The following is an 18,780-nucleotide window of genomic DNA, read 5'->3' on the forward strand; positions in this document are numbered from 1 at the left end:
GCCCGTTACATACTTTCCTGTCGCCTGCTTAGTAAGTAAAACATTTGCCTATTTCGCACTTGTTTTGCGCGCGCGCTACGCCATCCGCAGGTACATGTTTACAGCTGGATTTCAGTATAATTTTCCACAGATAACAGCTAGTTTTTCAGCTGGATGACGCTAACAGTTAGTGGTTAGCGATATGCTGCTATTTTGGTGTTCCTGGTTTAAGTACGGGTTCATTAAACTTGATTTGGTCATAGTAAGAGAATTTTGCTTTCTTTTAGTTGTGTACTTGGTAGCGTAGTTGATTGCATCAATGTCAAACCCAGCGCGCGCGTGGCGCTTAAACCATGCCTTGTGTGATGCGCAGAAAGTAAGCGTACTAACAAAAGTAGGCACCGTCCTCAAGGTCATTCCCCCGAAAAAGAATGCACAAGAGATTTTCATTCAAATTTTGCCTGTTGGTTGCTTTAAAAAAAGGGGGGTCCCCATATTCGTTTAGGAGCAGGAGGACCCTCAACAAACCCCATAATTCCTTAAATTATCTGCTTTTAGAAACATTTACATTTAAACCACACACTTTACGCTTTGTGAGAGCAGAAAAAAAGGGAGAAAGTTAAGCGAAAAATACAACAATGGATGTACTGCATCAATGTTAAGGAGCAATTTGATGTACGTTTCATGATAAAGATACCGATATTTAGTCGACAGGGATTCAATGTGTTCCAAGCTCGCAGTGTTCTTGAGGGCACATCTTATCGTTTACGAGTGCTTGCTATACTCTCATTTTCAGTGATAATTTGTTACTCTGCAATAGAAATTGGTCTATATTCATTGTATAGAAATAAGGTGATCGCTGCAATCAAACTAAGTAAAAAAGTCGTTAGGTCCCCTTACTCGTTTCCGAGAAAAGACGATCATTTGTCTCTTGCAACCCAAGCCGCTTAGAAAAAGCCACCATTTTGTATGTGCACGCGCTTACGAGCGCGCGCTAATGACGCGAAAATCGTGCGCAGTGGGGATGCGCAATGCAATTCTGAGGAGTAACCTTAACTTTACAAAATACACCTACTCCCGAGGCGTGCATGGCAAAATGAGTAATAGTTTACGGTTCAACCTCGAACAATCGCCGATCCATCGCATTGAAATTTCAACGTGTCGCGTTTAATGTTCCTGTAAGAAAGCAGAAGAGCACGTTTACTTTCAAACATGGTACCAGGATTTTAAGGGTTGACCCTTGAAGTCTTCCAATTTTGTTCAAATTACTCGCCTTGAGAAAATTATTCTTGATTTTGTCTTAAAATTTCACAAAATTGCAGGTTATAGATTCGAATCCTTTAGAGTACCTAGTTATATTAAAACAGTCAGACGACTCGACTTAGTTTTCTATGAGCATGCGCAAATAGAAAAACTGAGACTGCTGCCAAGGTGATTATCACATACAAAATTCGGACCCATAATCATATCTATAATCCAGTTGTGAAATAGTGTGGGGCAAGATCGCAACAATGATTGTAGCATCGCAATAAGTTGGGCGCCAGAAGGGAAAAGGAGAAGGGAAAGGCCCATGACAATGTGGAGAAGATCAGTAGAAGAGGGACGGAAACAGCCAGGGTGGAGCTCATGGGAGGAAACGAGGACGATCGCAGTCGACCGAGAAAGGTGGAGGACCTCTGTAAAGGCCCTATGCGTGACGAGGCACAAGGAGGATAGGTAACAGGTAACAGGTGAATAGTGTGTGGAAGTCCGAGAGAGATGTGAAAAAAATTATAAGGTCAAACAAAACTGCACCACCCATCCATTGCGTTCAGAAACTTCGCTGAGAATTAAGGACAGGAAATAAGGCAAACTTCCTCTGATGCTTGTCATCTCGAGATGGTAGAAGGTAAATAATTCATCATCTCGTCAGTAATCACAGAACAAAGAAAATACAACAACATATTTCACACCTTGGAGATTGTAGACGTTGTTTCCTTTATTTTCAAGGTAATGACCGCTTAATTTACAAAATTATGTAAAACTCTGGTTTTGTTTTTGTTTGTTGTGTTTTATTATAGGCTGATTCGTCACCAGTCTTGCTTTTCTATTCTTATGATCTGAAAATCGTTGAACTAAGAACATTGGACGGACCAAATCTCGTCTAACAGAATTGATTGACATAAATTGAGCACACAATATTAGACGAACTGGTTGCTTAGTAACAAGGACTGGATGGCGACAAGAAAACCTCAGAACGTTCCAGTCATTTCTGATTGGTCAAAGAGAGTCAGAAATTCGAGGGAAGTTCTACTCTAAATTAAATTAACAAGCACAAATAACATCTGCCGGAGACATTAATCATCTCTATGTCTGTTTCTTTACCGCAAACCAACAAACGAACGAATTATGTTTTACAAGAAAAACAAACAAAGGAGCTTTTCATCCCAGTGAATTTCCTTTTTATCTACATCAGAAATCTTTCCAATGTTTAAAAGCACTTTCGACTAATGGACTTTACTGAATTCCCTTTGACTATCGCAAGAATTCTGACGATGGCCTGAAGTTTCAAAATAACGGAACCCAAAAGGCCCGGATATTGTAATGATACTGATTACAATACACAGGATGCATCTTTATAAAATCGCCGAGAAGTTTGTCTTCATTAGCTGGTGAATATTTACAATGCTTCAGAACTGTCCACATTGGACAATTTTCCTTAATACAAGCTTTGCTGCAGACCGCCACAATCGTTCCTACTATACCATCTGTACTTTGATTTCCAATAGCCAAAGCATAATAATGTTATTTTCTTTCTTGGCTGAGCAGTCTTCAGTAGCCTGACTAGCCTGCGTGGCTGGAGGTCTTTTCACGCGATGGCACAATGACGGAGACGAAGCAGTGGGATTCAAAGAGAAATGTAGCAAAAGGGACCGGAGTAGCGTCATGGCAGACGCTACTTAGGCTCGTCACGGGGAAAAGGCTTGGAGCAGGGACACCATTTCAAAAAAAGACCGCCAGCTTCACAGACCGATAGCATGATCAGAACTTTTTATTGGTGTTTAGTGGTCATTTATTTATTAGTACTCTTTTTTTATTCATCTTCATCTTGTACCTGAAAGAAAATGACAAAGTTAATAATGTTTGGCTTTACTACTTGACGCCCATTAAGATTAGTTGAAATCGGTTCGATCACCGAACACGTTTGCTCGGTATTTACAAGCACATGGCTGTATTTTCTGAACTGCGAATTCCTAATATTGTTAGAGAGTTAAAAAATACTTTAGAACGAAACTGATCGGTCATATCCGTCTCTTCTCTATCCTTATGGACTCAGCGACAAATATGCAAGCGAAGACGAAGTTTAAACGATCCAAACTGCGCGAACGAAAAGTTTGTATTGTATTTTGTGCACGTATCAGAAGTGTAAATTATGTAACTGACTTACCCTAACCCTAATCCTAACCCTAAAAGTTTATTATCAAACAAAATCGAAACGTTTGCATTGCCCTTTGGTCTCAGAGGATAATGTTGCTATTAAAAATAACAATGTTGCTTTGACTTACCCCCACGGTGGGTTCAGCCTGCAAGCTCTCTTAATGACGCCAGGAAGTTATTAGGAGTCGTGACATGAGTAGAACCTACCAGGTGCAGAAAACAAAGAATGAAATTAACTTTACAAGATTTCGTGATTGACGTAGCATTCGTGACAGCTAAGCTAGAATGCGAAACATTGTCTCTCCAGCGAAGCATGCTGAAAAACGAGTCCCTCAACAAAGATTTTTTTCAATGTTTTGCGCGCATTCGAGCTTACATACAGTCTAAAAGAGCGTCCAAATTATGCCTGCTAAATAAAACAACATCGGGTGAAGGAAGGCTTTTCAAAAGTTACGAACTACGAAGATGACTTAGTTCTTAAAAAGCGTGATCGTCCAGCTGGGTTGACGCAGTTTCGACAATCACATTGTACGAGTTACTGATACTCCTAAGTTCGAATTAACCGTTTCCTATGAAGATGACTCACCGATCAATACTTCCCAATCCTTTTTCGCAGCTGTTACCTGCAATGAAATAACAAACCAATGTTAAGATTACTTTATTGAACCAGGGAGTTGCAATATACTCATTTGCGAAGAAGACAACTTAAGATGGAAAAAATGTTTTTCTTTCGTCGTATAAATTTGCAGAGAAGTAGATTTCGCTTGGTTTCCTTAATCAGTGTTTCTTAGCAGTAAAGATTCACTTGAAACAGCTAAAGGAATAATCGTATTGCATGGAAACCGTTCGCACAAAGATGCAGCATATCATTGATGACCAAAACGCCTCATCTTAACATAACACGACCTAAAATTTCACAGTTGACTTCACCTCGTACGCTGTTCTTGTTTCAGAGAAGCACACTCCTCCAACAATAAAGATGATGAGGCGGGGTCCTGCTCGAGCTTCTGTGGAACCCTAAAGAGAACAATCCACAATGAGGAGGCATCATGTATTGCGCTCTATGAACACTGCATTCGGAGCGACTAGGGCACTGCCGCAAAAACATACGGCCATGAATTAACGCAGCTTGGTAGTCCCATTCGAGTATGCATAACATAAAGTGCAAGAGCAGTACAATGTTCCTCACCTTCTCCTTATGCCAGTGACCATAAAGACGAGCGCTGTTGAAAGAAAACAAAATAAAATACCATTAAAAAAAATGCAGAGGACAAATACGTCTTAATGGACCCTTGCTGACATTAAAACTATGTCATATAAGGAGCACAGAAAACGATAACTTAGCTTAAAGACAGTAGTTATAAATAAATGAATAAATGCATGAATAAATAAATAAATAAATAAATAAATAAACAAACAAACAAACAAACAAACAAACAAATAAATAAATAATGACTTTATCGGATAACACAATTACTGATAAAACCAGTAGTTCTCATTGTGGTCCTAAAAATATATCAAACAACTACAATTGCAAATTTAAAAAGAATAATACAAAGAAAAATACCGTTGAAAACTTATTAAAACTCTCTACTAATAACAAAGTTGTCAATTCTAGAATTCCGACCTTAGTTAAGATTTGTTTTGTACAGAAACAACGCCGCCTTCAACAAAAGAAGCTTCTTTTGACAAAACAAACACAGTGACCACTGCAATCGCTCAATCATTGCTGATCATTTGCAAATAATCAAGTAGTATGGCATCATTATGATTTTATAACGACACTACCTTGACACAAACGTACCTCACAGCTTTACCTGTCATGGGAGACAAAAGTTAAAAAAAAAATGTGTAAAGATTGACTTGGTCTTTCTAGTAAACTAACAATATATTATAACGATATCGTAAACCCTATTTACAAGTGATGTGGTGATTTTTATTAGTTACTTGAGTTCCATGTTATTGCTGACCTCGGTCATGATAGGTTTGTAAACCTTGTGGAACAAATGACCAGTCCCGAATTACCTTGTGCCTCTGTTTCAAGTGAGTTTGATTTACATGAAAATGGATCTCTAGGCGGAACTCATTTTCATATAGATGGTTTCGAACAAAGATTCGTTTTTACAAAGAGGCAAAATGCTTCCAATTCGTCAAATCCGCTACAGACACTAACAGCCATAGACCAGGTTTTCATACAAACTGCTTTCTGTCAGCCCAACACAAACAACATATTTTAACTAAATATTTGAAGTTTCATTTTCTTTGAAGACCCCTTTGCACACAACGATATTGCCGTTCTCTGATTGGCTACGCTACTCACTATCTATTCTCTGATAGACAGTGAGTGTGAGTGTGAGTGGGCAGCAAGGTTGGCTCAGTGGTGAGAGCGCTCGCCTCCCACCAATGTGTCCCGGGTTCAATTCCCGGACCCGGCGTCATATGTGGGTTGAGTTTGTTGTTGGTTCTCTTCTCTGCTCCGAGAGGTTTTTCTCCGGGTACTCCGGTTTTTCCCTCTCCTCAAAAACCAACATTTTCCAAATTCCAATTTGATCCGGATTATTGTCAAGCACTTTATCATGAGCCTCTGGCTCGGGTGATAGCGCAAGCACTCCCTGTGTTTGACATTAAATTTGCATTTACATTTTACATTTTACATGACGACCGCTTCTTGGCGTTTTGTAAGTGTATGTGAAGAAAATTGAGATAAAGTTTTGAACGACTAGTAGATTTATGCTAAAGCAATTGGATTATTCGCTCTCGATTCCTATGCGTGATAGTTGACTCGGTCTGCGCCCTTGTCAACCATCACGCAAAGAAATCTTGAGCTCATAATCTAATTGTTGAATATAACGTGCCCTTATCCCTTCAACCAATCACCAATTCCTTTCTCATCACGTACCTAAGTTACTATTCATTGCACCTGCTCCAGTCCTTTGAGACGCAAAAGGAAACAGAGTACTGCTCAGCTTTTCCTCAACAGCTTCCTGAGACAACAAACCAAATATCGCTTAGTACACACACTACACAAATTGAACGTAAAGTACTCAAAAACTAGTTGAATTTTTCGCAAAATAGTATACTTCTTTGCTTGTGTCTTTTTTATACGACCGATCTTGCAAAAAAAAAAAAAAAAAGAAAGAAAGAAGGAAAAAGAAAGAAAAGAAACAGAAAATCTCGTCGCCTCAGTTTTCTTGGGTGCTCTGATGCAAGAGGGCTGCCCATCCTAGCGGAAGCTGCCATTTAGAATATTGAACGTCTGGGAATTAGCTTTCGTTCCACGGAGAGTGATAGTGTAACAAACAGCCCTCGTTAGAGTCGTTGCATTGCGGAAAGTCTTTCTTCCAAGGTAGTCGAGGTTATTGTCTTTAATTTTCCTCCCTTACTCACCAATCAGAAAAAAATGTACAAAAATAGAAAACTCTCTGCTAAGCAAACGCTAGCCTTGATCGTAAACACGTCACGTTTCAGAGCGAACATCTCTCACCTCCATGATGTCTTTTATGATTGGAACCCATCGCGATAACTCATACAGTGATGGACGCTCTTTTCTTGCTGGTTTGGCTGCTTTCCTTGCACCAGACTGGTGAGAAATCATAAACAAAAGAACACTGTGTCAGTTAGTGCAAGAAAAAACATGTGATAACTGCAGTTTCATCACAATCCTTGCAAGTTTTCGAAAATTTGTTTTCGACAGTTTCTCAGTCAAATATGACATTTTATGCGAAAGCAAAAATCCATTTCAACCACGGTCAAGACAGCAGGGCCCAGTTGTTCAAAGGGTGGATAACTCTATCCACCAAAGAAATCACTATCCAGTGGATAAGTGTTAACAAAACAAGCCACGTTATCCATTGGAAAGTGATTTATCGGCTAGATAGCGGTATCCATCTTTTGAAGAACCAGAGCCAGAGCTACCGTGTTCAAGCAGGAAAATCAAAGGAATAAGAAGATTGACCCACAGCTTCTTTGCTAGTTTTGAGCTTAGGAAATAAGGAGTCACAGCAACGAGTGCCTTTTAAGGCAATTATCGTAACACTTCCGAAGATTTTCCAATTCTTATTATCCAATAAGAAACATCGTAAGCTTTCCGAATTCCGTAACATCGTCTTGCCACCATCTGACTACATCACGTTCCTCAGCGACATTCCCCTGAAAACCATGGGTTCTAACAGAAAAAAAAAAAACACTCGATCGCCAACAAAGCGGAAGAGTATACGTACATCCTGTATAATGGGCACTGAAAGATACGCCATGTTCTTTATAATAGCACTGAAATGACAACAAAGACAACAAGAGCTGAAAACGTGACTTTTAAACGGCAACAGTATTCAATGGTCTACTCGACTCTACTTAGAAGACGCGAAGTCTCGAAGCATTTCAGACTTTCATGGCTACCCCGCTATATGCGACAGTCTAACACCTTGAATTGTCGAATAAAAATAAAATTTCCAACAAAAGTATCTCTCCCAACCTTTCGTAGTGAAAGATAGAGTTTTCGAAACTGCCTGTCCTAGGCTTGATAAAATACACTATGTACAAGAAAACAGGAATTATTGACCAACCGGTAATCTGGTGGGATCTGTGCATGTTCACACAGTTTCGCTAAATTCTCTTCACTTATACCTAAAAAAGCCAGAACAACAAGTAGCCAATAAGACATCCTATTCACGTGCACGTGGCAATATTTGTCAGGTACTTAGCACACTGACTGGCCCGACCTCGTTACTAAGGTCTCTCTTCCTCTCGCCCCCATAAAGCGAGAGAGAGGAGAAAGAAGAAAGGCTCTGGGAACGAGTTGGTGAGCGGATTGGCATTAAAAACAGTATGTAAGCCGCGTTCAATATTCTACCAGAAAAATCGGGTGGGGGTGTGCGGCCCGCTTCCCAAAACCCTTACCTTATTTATGACCAAAATCTGCGATATTCTCATTCGAAACCCTATTTATGACCTAACCCTTAAATCAAAACCCTGTTTCAGACCTGCGTTATAATTAGTTCCCTAGTTCAGACCATTGTTAAATTACGTAAACATAATTCGTGAAGGGCTTTTGTTGATTTTCTTTTCGATAATGGTGAAAAAGTGGCTTCTTCTTAAAAACATACCCATATCAAGGCTAGAGCGCAAAAACCATACCCTATTTATTACCAAACTGGCCAAAATCAGCTAAAATCGATATCCTATTTATGGCTAAAACAGCTGAACAACAACAGCAATTGCAAGTGTGTATCGCACGTAAGGAAATGGTCATGATTACAAAGATTGTAACAGGCTACCATCATTTCTAGCGGCGCTTGAAATTCAACCAAAAATTCCAGAACTTTCGAAAGTCAAGGGAGGCAAATAGTACGGACATTTCCTGAGAAATTTCAGACTTGCGAGCTCTCGCTAACCTTTAATCTCTCTAATCCCTTCAGTTGAAAATTCCGTAAATTCTGGGAGAAAAATCAAATGGAAGGGAAATTCCTGCCACTAAATTATCAAAAATTTGGGTATGCCTTGCAAGGTTATCCGATTTTTGCTCCATTTGCCACTGAAAAATTCCAGAAATTCAAACTGGAATTTTTGGTCGAATGGAAAACACCTTACGAAACTCTAATCTTACCATTTTTGAAAATAATATACAGGAGTATTATCCGGATCTTGTCAGAAATGCTATGGACATAAAACAAAACAAAAAAGATATCAATAAGTGAAATGAAATTACAATTAACTAATGAAACGGTCGGTCCATTTAAATGGTAAACACCCTAGCAACATTTGGAAAGGAGGTACAACCTTGGTGGAATGTAATTAGAGTAGTACTTACTGAACATTTGAATCTAACAGGAGTGGAACAATACTCTTCATTGGGTCTTTGATACCTTCACCATCTTTGTCTACTCCGGTTGCAAGATCCTACGACAAAAACATGCAAGGTTAGACCTCTCAAAAAATTCACAGGCGTTGTAATTGTTCCGCAAAAATCCAGGGGGGGAGGGATGGTAGGGAGTAGGAAAGGATGCTTTTGTCTGCAACTGAAACCTGCTTCCTCCATTGGTACATTTTGATTTCCTTTTTAGCAAAACTACAATGTGGGTAAAGCTGTAAAACCTCTTAACAAATGTTCAAGCTACATTTGCCAAGGGAAAATTGAATGAACACACTCATGGAATCCAAACTTTGCCACATCAGCTTGTTGTAAATAAGGAAATAGTATGAACCTCTCTCTTGAAGACAATGGGAATGATTAATTAACTTCAGAGCCAAGATTCTCAAAATGTCCAGTTAAAATTCAACTTACCTGCTCAACAGCACAAATGTCCTTCAAAGCAGTTTGGTTGTATTGCTTCATACAGTCTTCTGCCAGGTGCAGATGAACAATGAACTGAAAGAAAAGTCAGATCTAGGAAATTACCGCGAAGCAACATAGGCACGCAGTGCGTGCTAAAGACTACAGACCAATGTAGGTGTTTGAACATATTGCAGGCCTTGCTGAGAAGTATTATCCATAAAGACATGCCTAACTTGCCTATGTAAAAACACATACCTTGCTGACTTCTTTTTGATATTGTGGCATTTTCTTCAAGATTACTTGGAGATCTTTCATTGTTGTCTACAGAACAAAAGGTAAATGTTCAAACTGCCGTGTGTGATGGTGTCCAATTCGGCCTTTTTCAGACAATCTGAAAGCCACACTGTGACAGTTCTCCACCCAACAACAGACCAGTTCAAATACTAGAAATTAATACCATATCGCAAAAATGTTTGTTACCTTGTTGGAAGTTGAGATTTTCTTGTCTGTAGCAAACTCCTTTATTGTTGAGTTCACCTTCCTGGGGAAAAAAAAATAACAGATGAAGAACTATTGCAATTAAACGTTACAAAATCTTTGTGTTAGTCTACAAGACAGCTGTCCATCTGCTGACAAATCTTTGTGGGGGGGTGGGAACCCGGGAGAATAGGGGGCGGGAGGTGCGACAGGAGAGGGCAGGAAGCAGGAGTTCTAAGAAGGCGGGAACCATTAATCAGGCATTAAAATACTTTCAAAAACAAGAACCGAAAATGTTATTTGACATATAGTTAACTTATTTTGAGACTCCTGGGCTGACAGAAAAAGGATAATTCACCCTTGGGCTAAAAACTTGAGGCTTACTTCCTGTAAAATTGGAAACCCTTTTACGGTGGTTATGTCATATGCCATGAAATGTTGTCACTTAAACTGTCAAAAGACGTGACTAAGAGGAGCAAGGAAATGGAAACGTAGGAAATGTCTAAGAATTGCACTGCTAAATGACCAGGATGTATTTTGAGTCTCCTTATTTACAGGGGACAGGAGCAAGACGGACAAGGGCAGGAGTCTCAAGATAAGGGTATGGGAAGCGGGAGAGCAGGGTATGGGAAGCGAGATAGCAGGGTATGGGAAGCGAGATAGCAGGGTACAGGGAGCGGGAGGTTCTGATCCCCCTGTCCCCCCTCCCCCCCCCCCCCCAATCTTTGTGTATAAATTTACAAAGTAGCATTCCTCAATTTGCTGGTGAATTGTACCACCAACTAAAATATTTGTTCAAAAGTATATGTACACTGTACCTCAAAACATCAGCAATGTGTTCATGACGATGCTTTACCCACATTTCATCATTATCTGTACATTAAAAATAAAAGACAAATTAAATTTATCTAGAAGTGTGATAATAGTATCACTTATTTACATAAATGCCAACTAAATTACCCTATAAGCTTTATTTCTGCAAAAAGTTCCAAAACAGAGTAAACTTACCATCAAGAATAGTTTCCTTTTCTTCATTGCCAGATGATGAAATATATCTATCACCAGAAAAAGAAAAAAAAACTGTTTTAGCTATTTTAATGTACTGGTAATTTTTAGCAATTATGGGTAAAAATTACTGGCACTTAAAGAACTAAAATGTGTGTGTTTGGATGTAAAACTATGAAAACATACGGCTAAAAACGACCATTTAAGATGAGATTAATGAATTATGGGTTAAGTAGAGGTTTTCACTTTTTCATCCACCTTTTATATCATGGATGAAATACCTTTAAGTGCAACCTTTGCACTTAACCACATCAATGGAAAACTATAAGGAAGGGACTGGAGGAAATAAGTTTCCGCCAAAAACATAAATTGAAAGGTAGCTTAGCTGGAGAGACAGCAACTATCAATCCATTCTGGATGTGATAATTCAAAGACCTAAATTAAAAACTCAGTGTAATTCATGTACACTGCCCTAAAACCACTGACCACTAATGTATACTAACTGAACTATTGGGGGTGGTGCTCTTTGTTGCAACGTGTGTGAAAAAACTTCATTTAAAACTGTATAACATTAGATAAATTTGCACTTGAAAATAAAACTCACTTGTACACATCATTGACAATATGAAGGAGATCATAAGTCATAGCCTAGACATACCAGAGACAAAACAACAATGTTGCTAAATTAGTGATTACAGGTAAACCCTGTGCATTATAATGTAAACTAGTATTATAAAAATTAAAGAAACAAAATCTGTATAAATAATAGCAAACCTGAAAAGTGAGTTCATGCAGCAGAGGAGAAACTGGATCAAATCCTCTGCAAAAAAAGGCAAAAAATGAAGAAAATGGAAATAAGACTAAAAAAGTTCATAACAAGGGTTAATTTGAGCAAAATTACTAGAGACTGGGTTGACATCTGCATTGTCACAAGTTTAACATAATTACCAGAAAGTCAGTGATATATCAAGTTCCACTGCATACACTGTACCTCAAAGGTTCAGTGCACATCCCACAATAACAGCACATTTTACCACCAGTACATATTATATAACAGTTACTACCCACTGAATAAATACCTGTCCAGTAAGATCAGCTGGGAACGATGCTTATGTGGTCCCTGCAAGTATGCAAAACACTCTTTTTTCATCAAACAACATCAAAGTACAAAACATACTAGTTAACTTTGGAAAAGTACATGGTACAATAATTTACTTTCAATGGAACGTTCAAGTATTAACCCTTGTTAACTACTTTAATTTGAATTTAGAAGGGACTTCTTTTTTCATTACTAAGTGCTTAGAAGGGTCATTACTTCAGGGGGGGGGGGGTGCTAGTATCATAAAATACATCGATACAAAATAAATCTGTATTTGGGCCAATTCAATGTTCAGTTACTAATAACATCTACTTTTCTAAGGTACATATAATGATCCTCAGACAATCTGAGTTTCTCAACTTGCATCTCCCCCTACAGAGAGAGAGGTAAGTTGGAGTGAATGATTTTGAAAAGTCTGAGAATCGGGCTATAGATATACAGTAATTATTAAAACGCTATATTTTCATAAAGATGTGGTCTGTACAAGTTGCGGCCAACTGTTAGCTTTTTTTCTAAATTTAGTTACAACTATAAATTTTGATGCAAAAGGGTTGCAGCATATATCTTTGTAATATTCATTACATTTCCAGCATGATTACTTCTAACATCACAAGTGTACGTGTCGTACCTCCCCCATTCCAGCTGGATCATCAGCTTTGTATGCATGTAGTTTAGTTTGCACAGCATTGGCCAATTCAGCAAGATGAAGACCATCCCTGTCAAAAATTTGGAATTGGCCCTCTCAGTGACTATCAGTTGTTGTTTTATTAGTTTTGTACATCAAGTGCGATGAAAGACTGATAATTGTTACTTAATGATATTTATTGGTTTCAAATGCTTTGCTTCCAACTGGAAGTTGAAAGCTATTCATGATAACTGGACAGGACACATCCTTGGCCTGGAGGCAGGCTAAACAACTGTGGCATCCACCACTTATGCCAAGTAATCTCCACAAAAGATCAGTCTTGTTGAATAACGTGACAAGAAGAAAACTAAGGAAATCCATGAAAGGGATGATCCAAGAGTGGAAAGGGCAATCTTTTTGAGCAGATTGAAAGATGACTACCAAAAGAGAAAAACATACACGTACAAGATTAACGTCACAGTCTTAATTTCAAATTCCAGTACTTACTTCCTGTATCTGACTGAGGGATATTCCCCCAATGTAGCACACAAAGTGGCAATTTGTTCAGCTATTTTCTGCAGAAAGGTTATCATAATTCAAAATATATTATTAATAGAGAACCATGGTGTTCTCATTTTCTAAACCTTAAACAGAGGCTCAGTGGAAATACGTAAAACGAGCATGAAATATATTAAGATTGAGTAAACACAGTGTGTACAAACTCTTGAATGAAAATGCTACTTGACTGTTCTTGACCCTTTAAACTTTGCTAGAAGGTTAAAAATTCTGCAAATAGCATTTCACACAAGAATTTGATGTTGATGCTACTAATGTTACATACATGTTGCCATAAATATGAATACAAAAAGAGTTACAAACAGAACAACTTTAGCCAAATAAAAATATTTAACAGCCGCAACTTTGTACCTCTAAATGTGATTCCAGTGCACTCACAGTTGAAAATGTTTTAAGTTGAATGCTCCTGGAATCACTCTGAAGTAAACAAAACAATAACAGAAGCACACACAAAACATTGAACTCACAAAAAAGACTGGTAACAAAGAAGCAATTTACTTTATGAGCTGTGTATCTGGAAACAACTGGTAACTGTATTACAATTTGAGCACTAACAACCACTGATTATTATGTGTGCAAGGCAACACATGCTCTATCTATCTAATTGTATGATATATAATAAGATAATAAATTATTTCATTTACCATTTTCAAGTTAATAACTAAAAGCAAATGAAACGGCTCAAATATTAAATAATAAATTATTTGTCTTTTTAGCTACTTAGGCTGTGACCAGTGCTTGTCATAATAACCACAATGAGCAGCAGAAAACTGCTTGGATACAATCAATCTTTTTACGTCAGGTGATGAGTAAGAGCACACCAGTAGGATCAGTAGTAAATAAATTGCTGTTGTCACATACAAGCTTCCTTCTTCTTTTTGTTAGATATCAGTGTTCAGTGACAACGTAAATGAACATCTGCAGAGGGGGCTTGTAATGGACATGATTCGGACAGCAACTTCATAATTGAATGGCTTGGTGAAAAACTATCAATGGTGAGGGGAAAATTTGCATGAAATATTATTTTGCTCTAAATAAAAACATTTCCTCCATTTTGTTTTCCTGGTTTGCACTTCATTTTCAAGAAAAACAAGTCAGACTAAAATATCAATGTGGCACTCAGCAATTAGCTTGTACAGATATGTAAGTACCTCAGAATACTGGAAGCGTTGGGCTTGGTCTGAAGGCTCAGGACCATAGAAACTGTGAAATGCTTTAGGAGTGTCCAAGGAGTAAACCTGAAAATAAACAGCATTAAGAAAAATTAGACCCTATTTAAACCCTGGATCTTAAAGATCTCATTATCCAGATAATTAAACAAAATTTAAATAGTGGTTGCAACTTTTGAGTCTGTCAGTGAAAGTTCTCTGGAGTATCTACCATTAAAATAAAGGCTACCAAGTAGTAGCTTTCCAATGGTACTATCAGATAGCCGCACAAAACCAGATTTATGAAAATGTGATTGCACATTCATTTCAGACTCATTATATAAGGACAAGTTTTGAAACAGAAATGAAACTCAACTTGGAAATGTCCAGGTTACCCCCAAACACTGATTATTACACTAAATGCTTCCATTAATTGAACAATGGAAAAGTCTACTGTGGACAAACTATTCAACATGTTAGTTCTATGAATTAAAATATTTTATAAACAAAATACTGAACATTGTATACCTGAGACTCATACGGGAGAAAGGCAATGTTTATCTCTTTCAGGGTTTTCACATCTATGATGAAAAATACAAAAGTTGAATTCCTACAGAGTGTACAGTCAAGATGCTGCTTACGGACACCTCTTGGCCAGCAGGCAGACATAAGCAGACACTCACTATATTCTAACCTCCCCTATGTGGACACTGATTATCAACTCCATAGTTCAGAAAAATAGAAAATGAAACCTTGATGACAATAATGGATTCCAAGGGATCACTAGCCTCACAAAATCCCCAGCTAAGTTTTCTATAACAGCTGTCATTTGTAGAGTCAGGCAGCAGAAATCCTCTGGTTTGGGCCCCAGTGACTGTGACCCCAACCCCTTTCATCTAAAAGAGTATGAACCAGTGGTTTGTTTAAAATACTTGAATCTGGTTGTGATAAAGATCATTTGGCATTAAAACTCTTCCCTGTGCTTGGAGTTTGCAAATTAAAACATAGCCAGTAATTCTTCAAGTGATATTTTCAACAATGATGTCACAATGTCATTGGACCCTAATCACCTAATTAAGAATACATTGTGTGCTGCACAGAGATACATATGTGCAGGTAAATACTCACATTTAGAAATCCTGGAAATTTCACTAATCAATGAATCTGGACAAACTGAAAAAGAGAATGCCAAACATACATTTTAAATATGTTTACCATACAGACAATGTACATTTTAAATTGATGTGTCTGTTGAATGATCTAAATGAAACAGTAAAAATTATTATCTTTACTACAGACATCAATGTACCTCTGAGTGCCATTAAAGGACAAATCTGAAATACCAAATCCTGTATGTACATAAAGCAAGTGACACTCTATGTGACTTTTAAAAAATAATTGATTTAAATTTTGGTTTGTTTTAAATTTTTGAATCCATTTTTAACTACCCTTTATCTAACTTCACTATCAGATCTGACAGTAAGGAGGCAGGAATCAAACTGGTTTGTGAATTTACAAATCAAAACCAAATTTAAATAATGTAACTATATCATACCTTCAGTGAAGAATACATGAGCCCCTTTGTATCTGTGGTTTCCTTCAGTGAAGTCTTCAACCAAAGCTCTCACTGACTGTGTTCATAAACAAATATTAGATGACAACATTAGCTTTCAAGCTTTTTGTGGAGTTATGATGCAGTGTAGCTGTTCCAAGCAGGATGTAAACAAATTCATGTCTGATAACCCAGGGATAGTGGATTTTGCAGTCTGACTAGTGGATTCTGTCCTTTGCTTCCCAGAATAGAGATGGACAAGTTTACAATGTTTTCGCAGGAAAATTATGTTGTTAGTAAAATTAATTCTGCTGCTGGTGCAATGATGTTTGGGATATCTTGTGCATCATTAAGTTACAGCTTGTCTGAAGTGCAAGTTCAAAAACTTGTTTTCTTTGTCCTCTACCAAGTAAACAGTTTAATGACAAGACAAATTCCAGGCACAAATATCCGCTGGTACATGTACATTGCAAGTTTTTAAAACATATATTTAAATAGCAGTGAGTTGGCCTCTTTAGCTGACACATGTACATGTTATGAATTTTGTGACTTACCGTTTCCTCTGGTGTTAAAATGTAAATGGCTTCAAAGTTTGGTAGTGGTTGGCGGACTTTAGATATATCTTCAACAACTGAAAAAAGCATGCCATGAGACATACAGTAATAAATACTACATATGTATGTACATTAAATTATATATACAAGACCTTATAGGCATGTGACTCAATTAATAAGATATACTCATCAATGCTCTATCCAATCTCATAGACCATTTTATAGTGTCTGCACACTGACCTGGCCTTTGACTGGAGGTGACTTTGTCTTGATACAGACCTCACTACTTTTGTTGGGTAAATGAAGTTGTTCCAATGCTATATACTTTACATTTAAATGAGAATTAAACAGAGAGGTTTATATCAAAACAAAGTCACCTCCAGCCTCTCTTGCATTCATAGGCCAGGTAGCTGAGCACACAACTGTAAAATAGATTACGCCCTACATACAGCACAGCACAAGATGCCATTACAACACCTCTCTTGCACTGTAAGGAGGTTATAACCTGCACAAATATCCATTGTTACAAGTTACCCAGTTAGGGTAGCAAATTCATCATGCCAAAAGGGCAATGTGAATGAATTGTTTGGACCAGCATGGAAAAAGTTTGAGGTTTGATCTGCCAAATAAATATTCTGCACTGATCTGAAGGGGTTTAGCGAAGTTGACTTGCTTGTGACTTGTATGTGAGTTCTTGGGGGAGATATTATGACATTTTGGTCATATCAAAAAGAGGAAGTTCATCTACACACAAAATGTCCAGGGGAGGAGGGTTCAACAATCACATCACCCTACAAAAATCTGAGGGGGCTTCATCTGAAGAGATCTCATGGGTAATACTTCAGTAGCATGGGCACAGATATTAAAAGGGATGACCCAAACCCACAGGCTTCAAACAGATTTAAATCTGGATCAACAATGTTCAAACACTGCTTAAGCCAAGATCACTACATCAAAAGCTTAAAGTAGCCTCGTGAACCAATCATTTGAGTCATTATTACCTAAATTATGTACCTAATTTTCTAACTTCGTTAAATTATCTTTCGAAGGTAGAAAGCAAAAGTTGAAACAGTCCAATATTATTTACATTTTATTAATTTCCCTAATATGAACACAACGTTTCTTAACCTGAACTGTGAATGAATCTATGCAGTCTGAATGACTTCTAAGTAATGCAATAAGTTGCTATGAGACACAAAGATAATAAACCATTATCACAGTTAAAATCAAAATAAATCAGTACATAAAGCTCAATTTAAATTTCTTATTATCAGTGCCTCACTTGTTATGCCTTCCTCGACAATGTCGTGCATCTTGCAGCATGATGAGATTATTCTAGAGCTCAGCTGATCCACGACAAGAACCTAAAGTTTTAACGAATACAAATACAGTTTGCTTGTTGTATTTATTCGCACTTCGGCCAGCCACAAAAGCGAATGTAAACATCATATTCACGAGTAAATATTATGCACACTACCAGCTCACCTTCCACTCGTTAGGCTTTTTATTTACGCGAATCACATCTTGCATAATACCTAAACAACACACAGGAAATCTAAGATTCAAAAGGAATTCAATGAAGTAAACAGAATTTAGAGAAAGCGTAGACTTACGTTGTCCCACCACAGCTTTCAAAGACATGTTTGCTTTGGTCTCCTTTGGTCTGGAAAAAGATGGCGAATAGCTTAGTAGCCTCGCCAACTGGGCGGTGCACACTTACTCGCGCGGGGCGTGGGAGGAATCTCGCAAGTTTACAGTGGGACCTTCCGCAAGCAAGCGATGATCGCTTAGATCAAGACTGTACTTAAATTGAACCGTCTTCAGCCTCAAGACTAGAAATAATATTCCCCTCTGATTTGTTCTTTTCAACTCGTTAATAAATGCGTGAAGTGTGGGAAACTTCTTCTAGTTAAGGTTTTCCACCCTGAGGTTTACCAAAGTGCATTCGTGGGCCAAAGAAACCGATTTCTTTTCAAAAGAACTTGATTGTATGAGCACCACAACTACCAGATTTCATTCGGCTTTGCTTCAATCATTTAAACTTTCAAGTTGTACAACAGTAGGGTTAAGATAGCAA

General features: G+C 37.9%; 1 protein-coding gene across 2 annotated transcripts; it reads right to left on the bottom strand.

Moving 5' to 3' along the window:
• Positions 1-1,937: 1,937 nt before the first annotated feature.
• On the bottom strand, positions 1,938-18,448 carry LOC110048972 (syntaxin-binding protein 1-like). 2 transcript variants are annotated; one of them, XM_089274927.1, is made up of 31 exons: positions 18,317-18,448; positions 18,189-18,238; positions 17,986-18,067; positions 16,704-16,780; positions 16,153-16,228; positions 15,726-15,770; positions 15,126-15,178; positions 14,601-14,687; positions 13,801-13,866; positions 13,381-13,448; positions 12,877-12,964; positions 12,229-12,269; positions 11,924-11,969; positions 11,754-11,797; positions 11,153-11,199; positions 10,963-11,017; positions 10,148-10,208; positions 9,923-9,988; positions 9,677-9,760; positions 9,203-9,291; positions 8,999-9,048; positions 7,959-8,019; positions 7,617-7,665; positions 6,881-6,976; positions 6,296-6,380; positions 5,201-5,213; positions 4,586-4,619; positions 4,327-4,413; positions 3,983-4,019; positions 3,525-3,599; positions 1,938-3,073 (listed from the first exon to the last, which is right to left on the bottom strand). In XM_089274927.1, exons 1-30 carry the CDS (start codon positions 18,342-18,344, stop codon positions 3,538-3,540), a joined length of 1,827 nt encoding a protein of 608 aa, XP_089131053.1. In that variant the 5' UTR covers positions 18,345-18,448; the 3' UTR covers positions 1,938-3,073; positions 3,525-3,537. The 2 variants fall into 2 exon arrangements, with proteins under 2 accessions (XP_089131053.1, XP_020610398.1); XM_020754739.2 differs by lacking the exon at positions 13,801-13,866.
• Positions 18,449-18,780: the final 332 nt, after the last annotated feature.

This window comes from Orbicella faveolata, unplaced genomic scaffold, assembly GCF_042242905.1.
Source record: "Orbicella faveolata isolate gen_17 unplaced genomic scaffold, um_ofav_v1 contig_36, whole genome shotgun sequence".
NCBI classification, from domain to species: Eukaryota; Metazoa; Cnidaria; class Anthozoa; order Scleractinia; family Merulinidae; genus Orbicella; species Orbicella faveolata.

Bases quoted from the DNA above. Each gene is read 5' to 3' on its own strand.
- LOC110048972 (XM_089274927.1), bottom strand. From the start codon at position 18,344: ATGTCTTTGAAAGCTGTGGTGGGACAAC. The intron at 15,179-15,725 runs GTGAGTATTTAC...TTTTCATCATAG, and splicing joins AATTTCCAGGATTTCTAAAT to ATGTGAAAACCCTGAAAGAG. The intron at 4,020-4,326 runs GTGAAGTCAACT...ATTTCATTGCAG, and splicing joins AAACAAGAACAGCGTACGAG to GTAACAGCTGCGAAAAAGGA.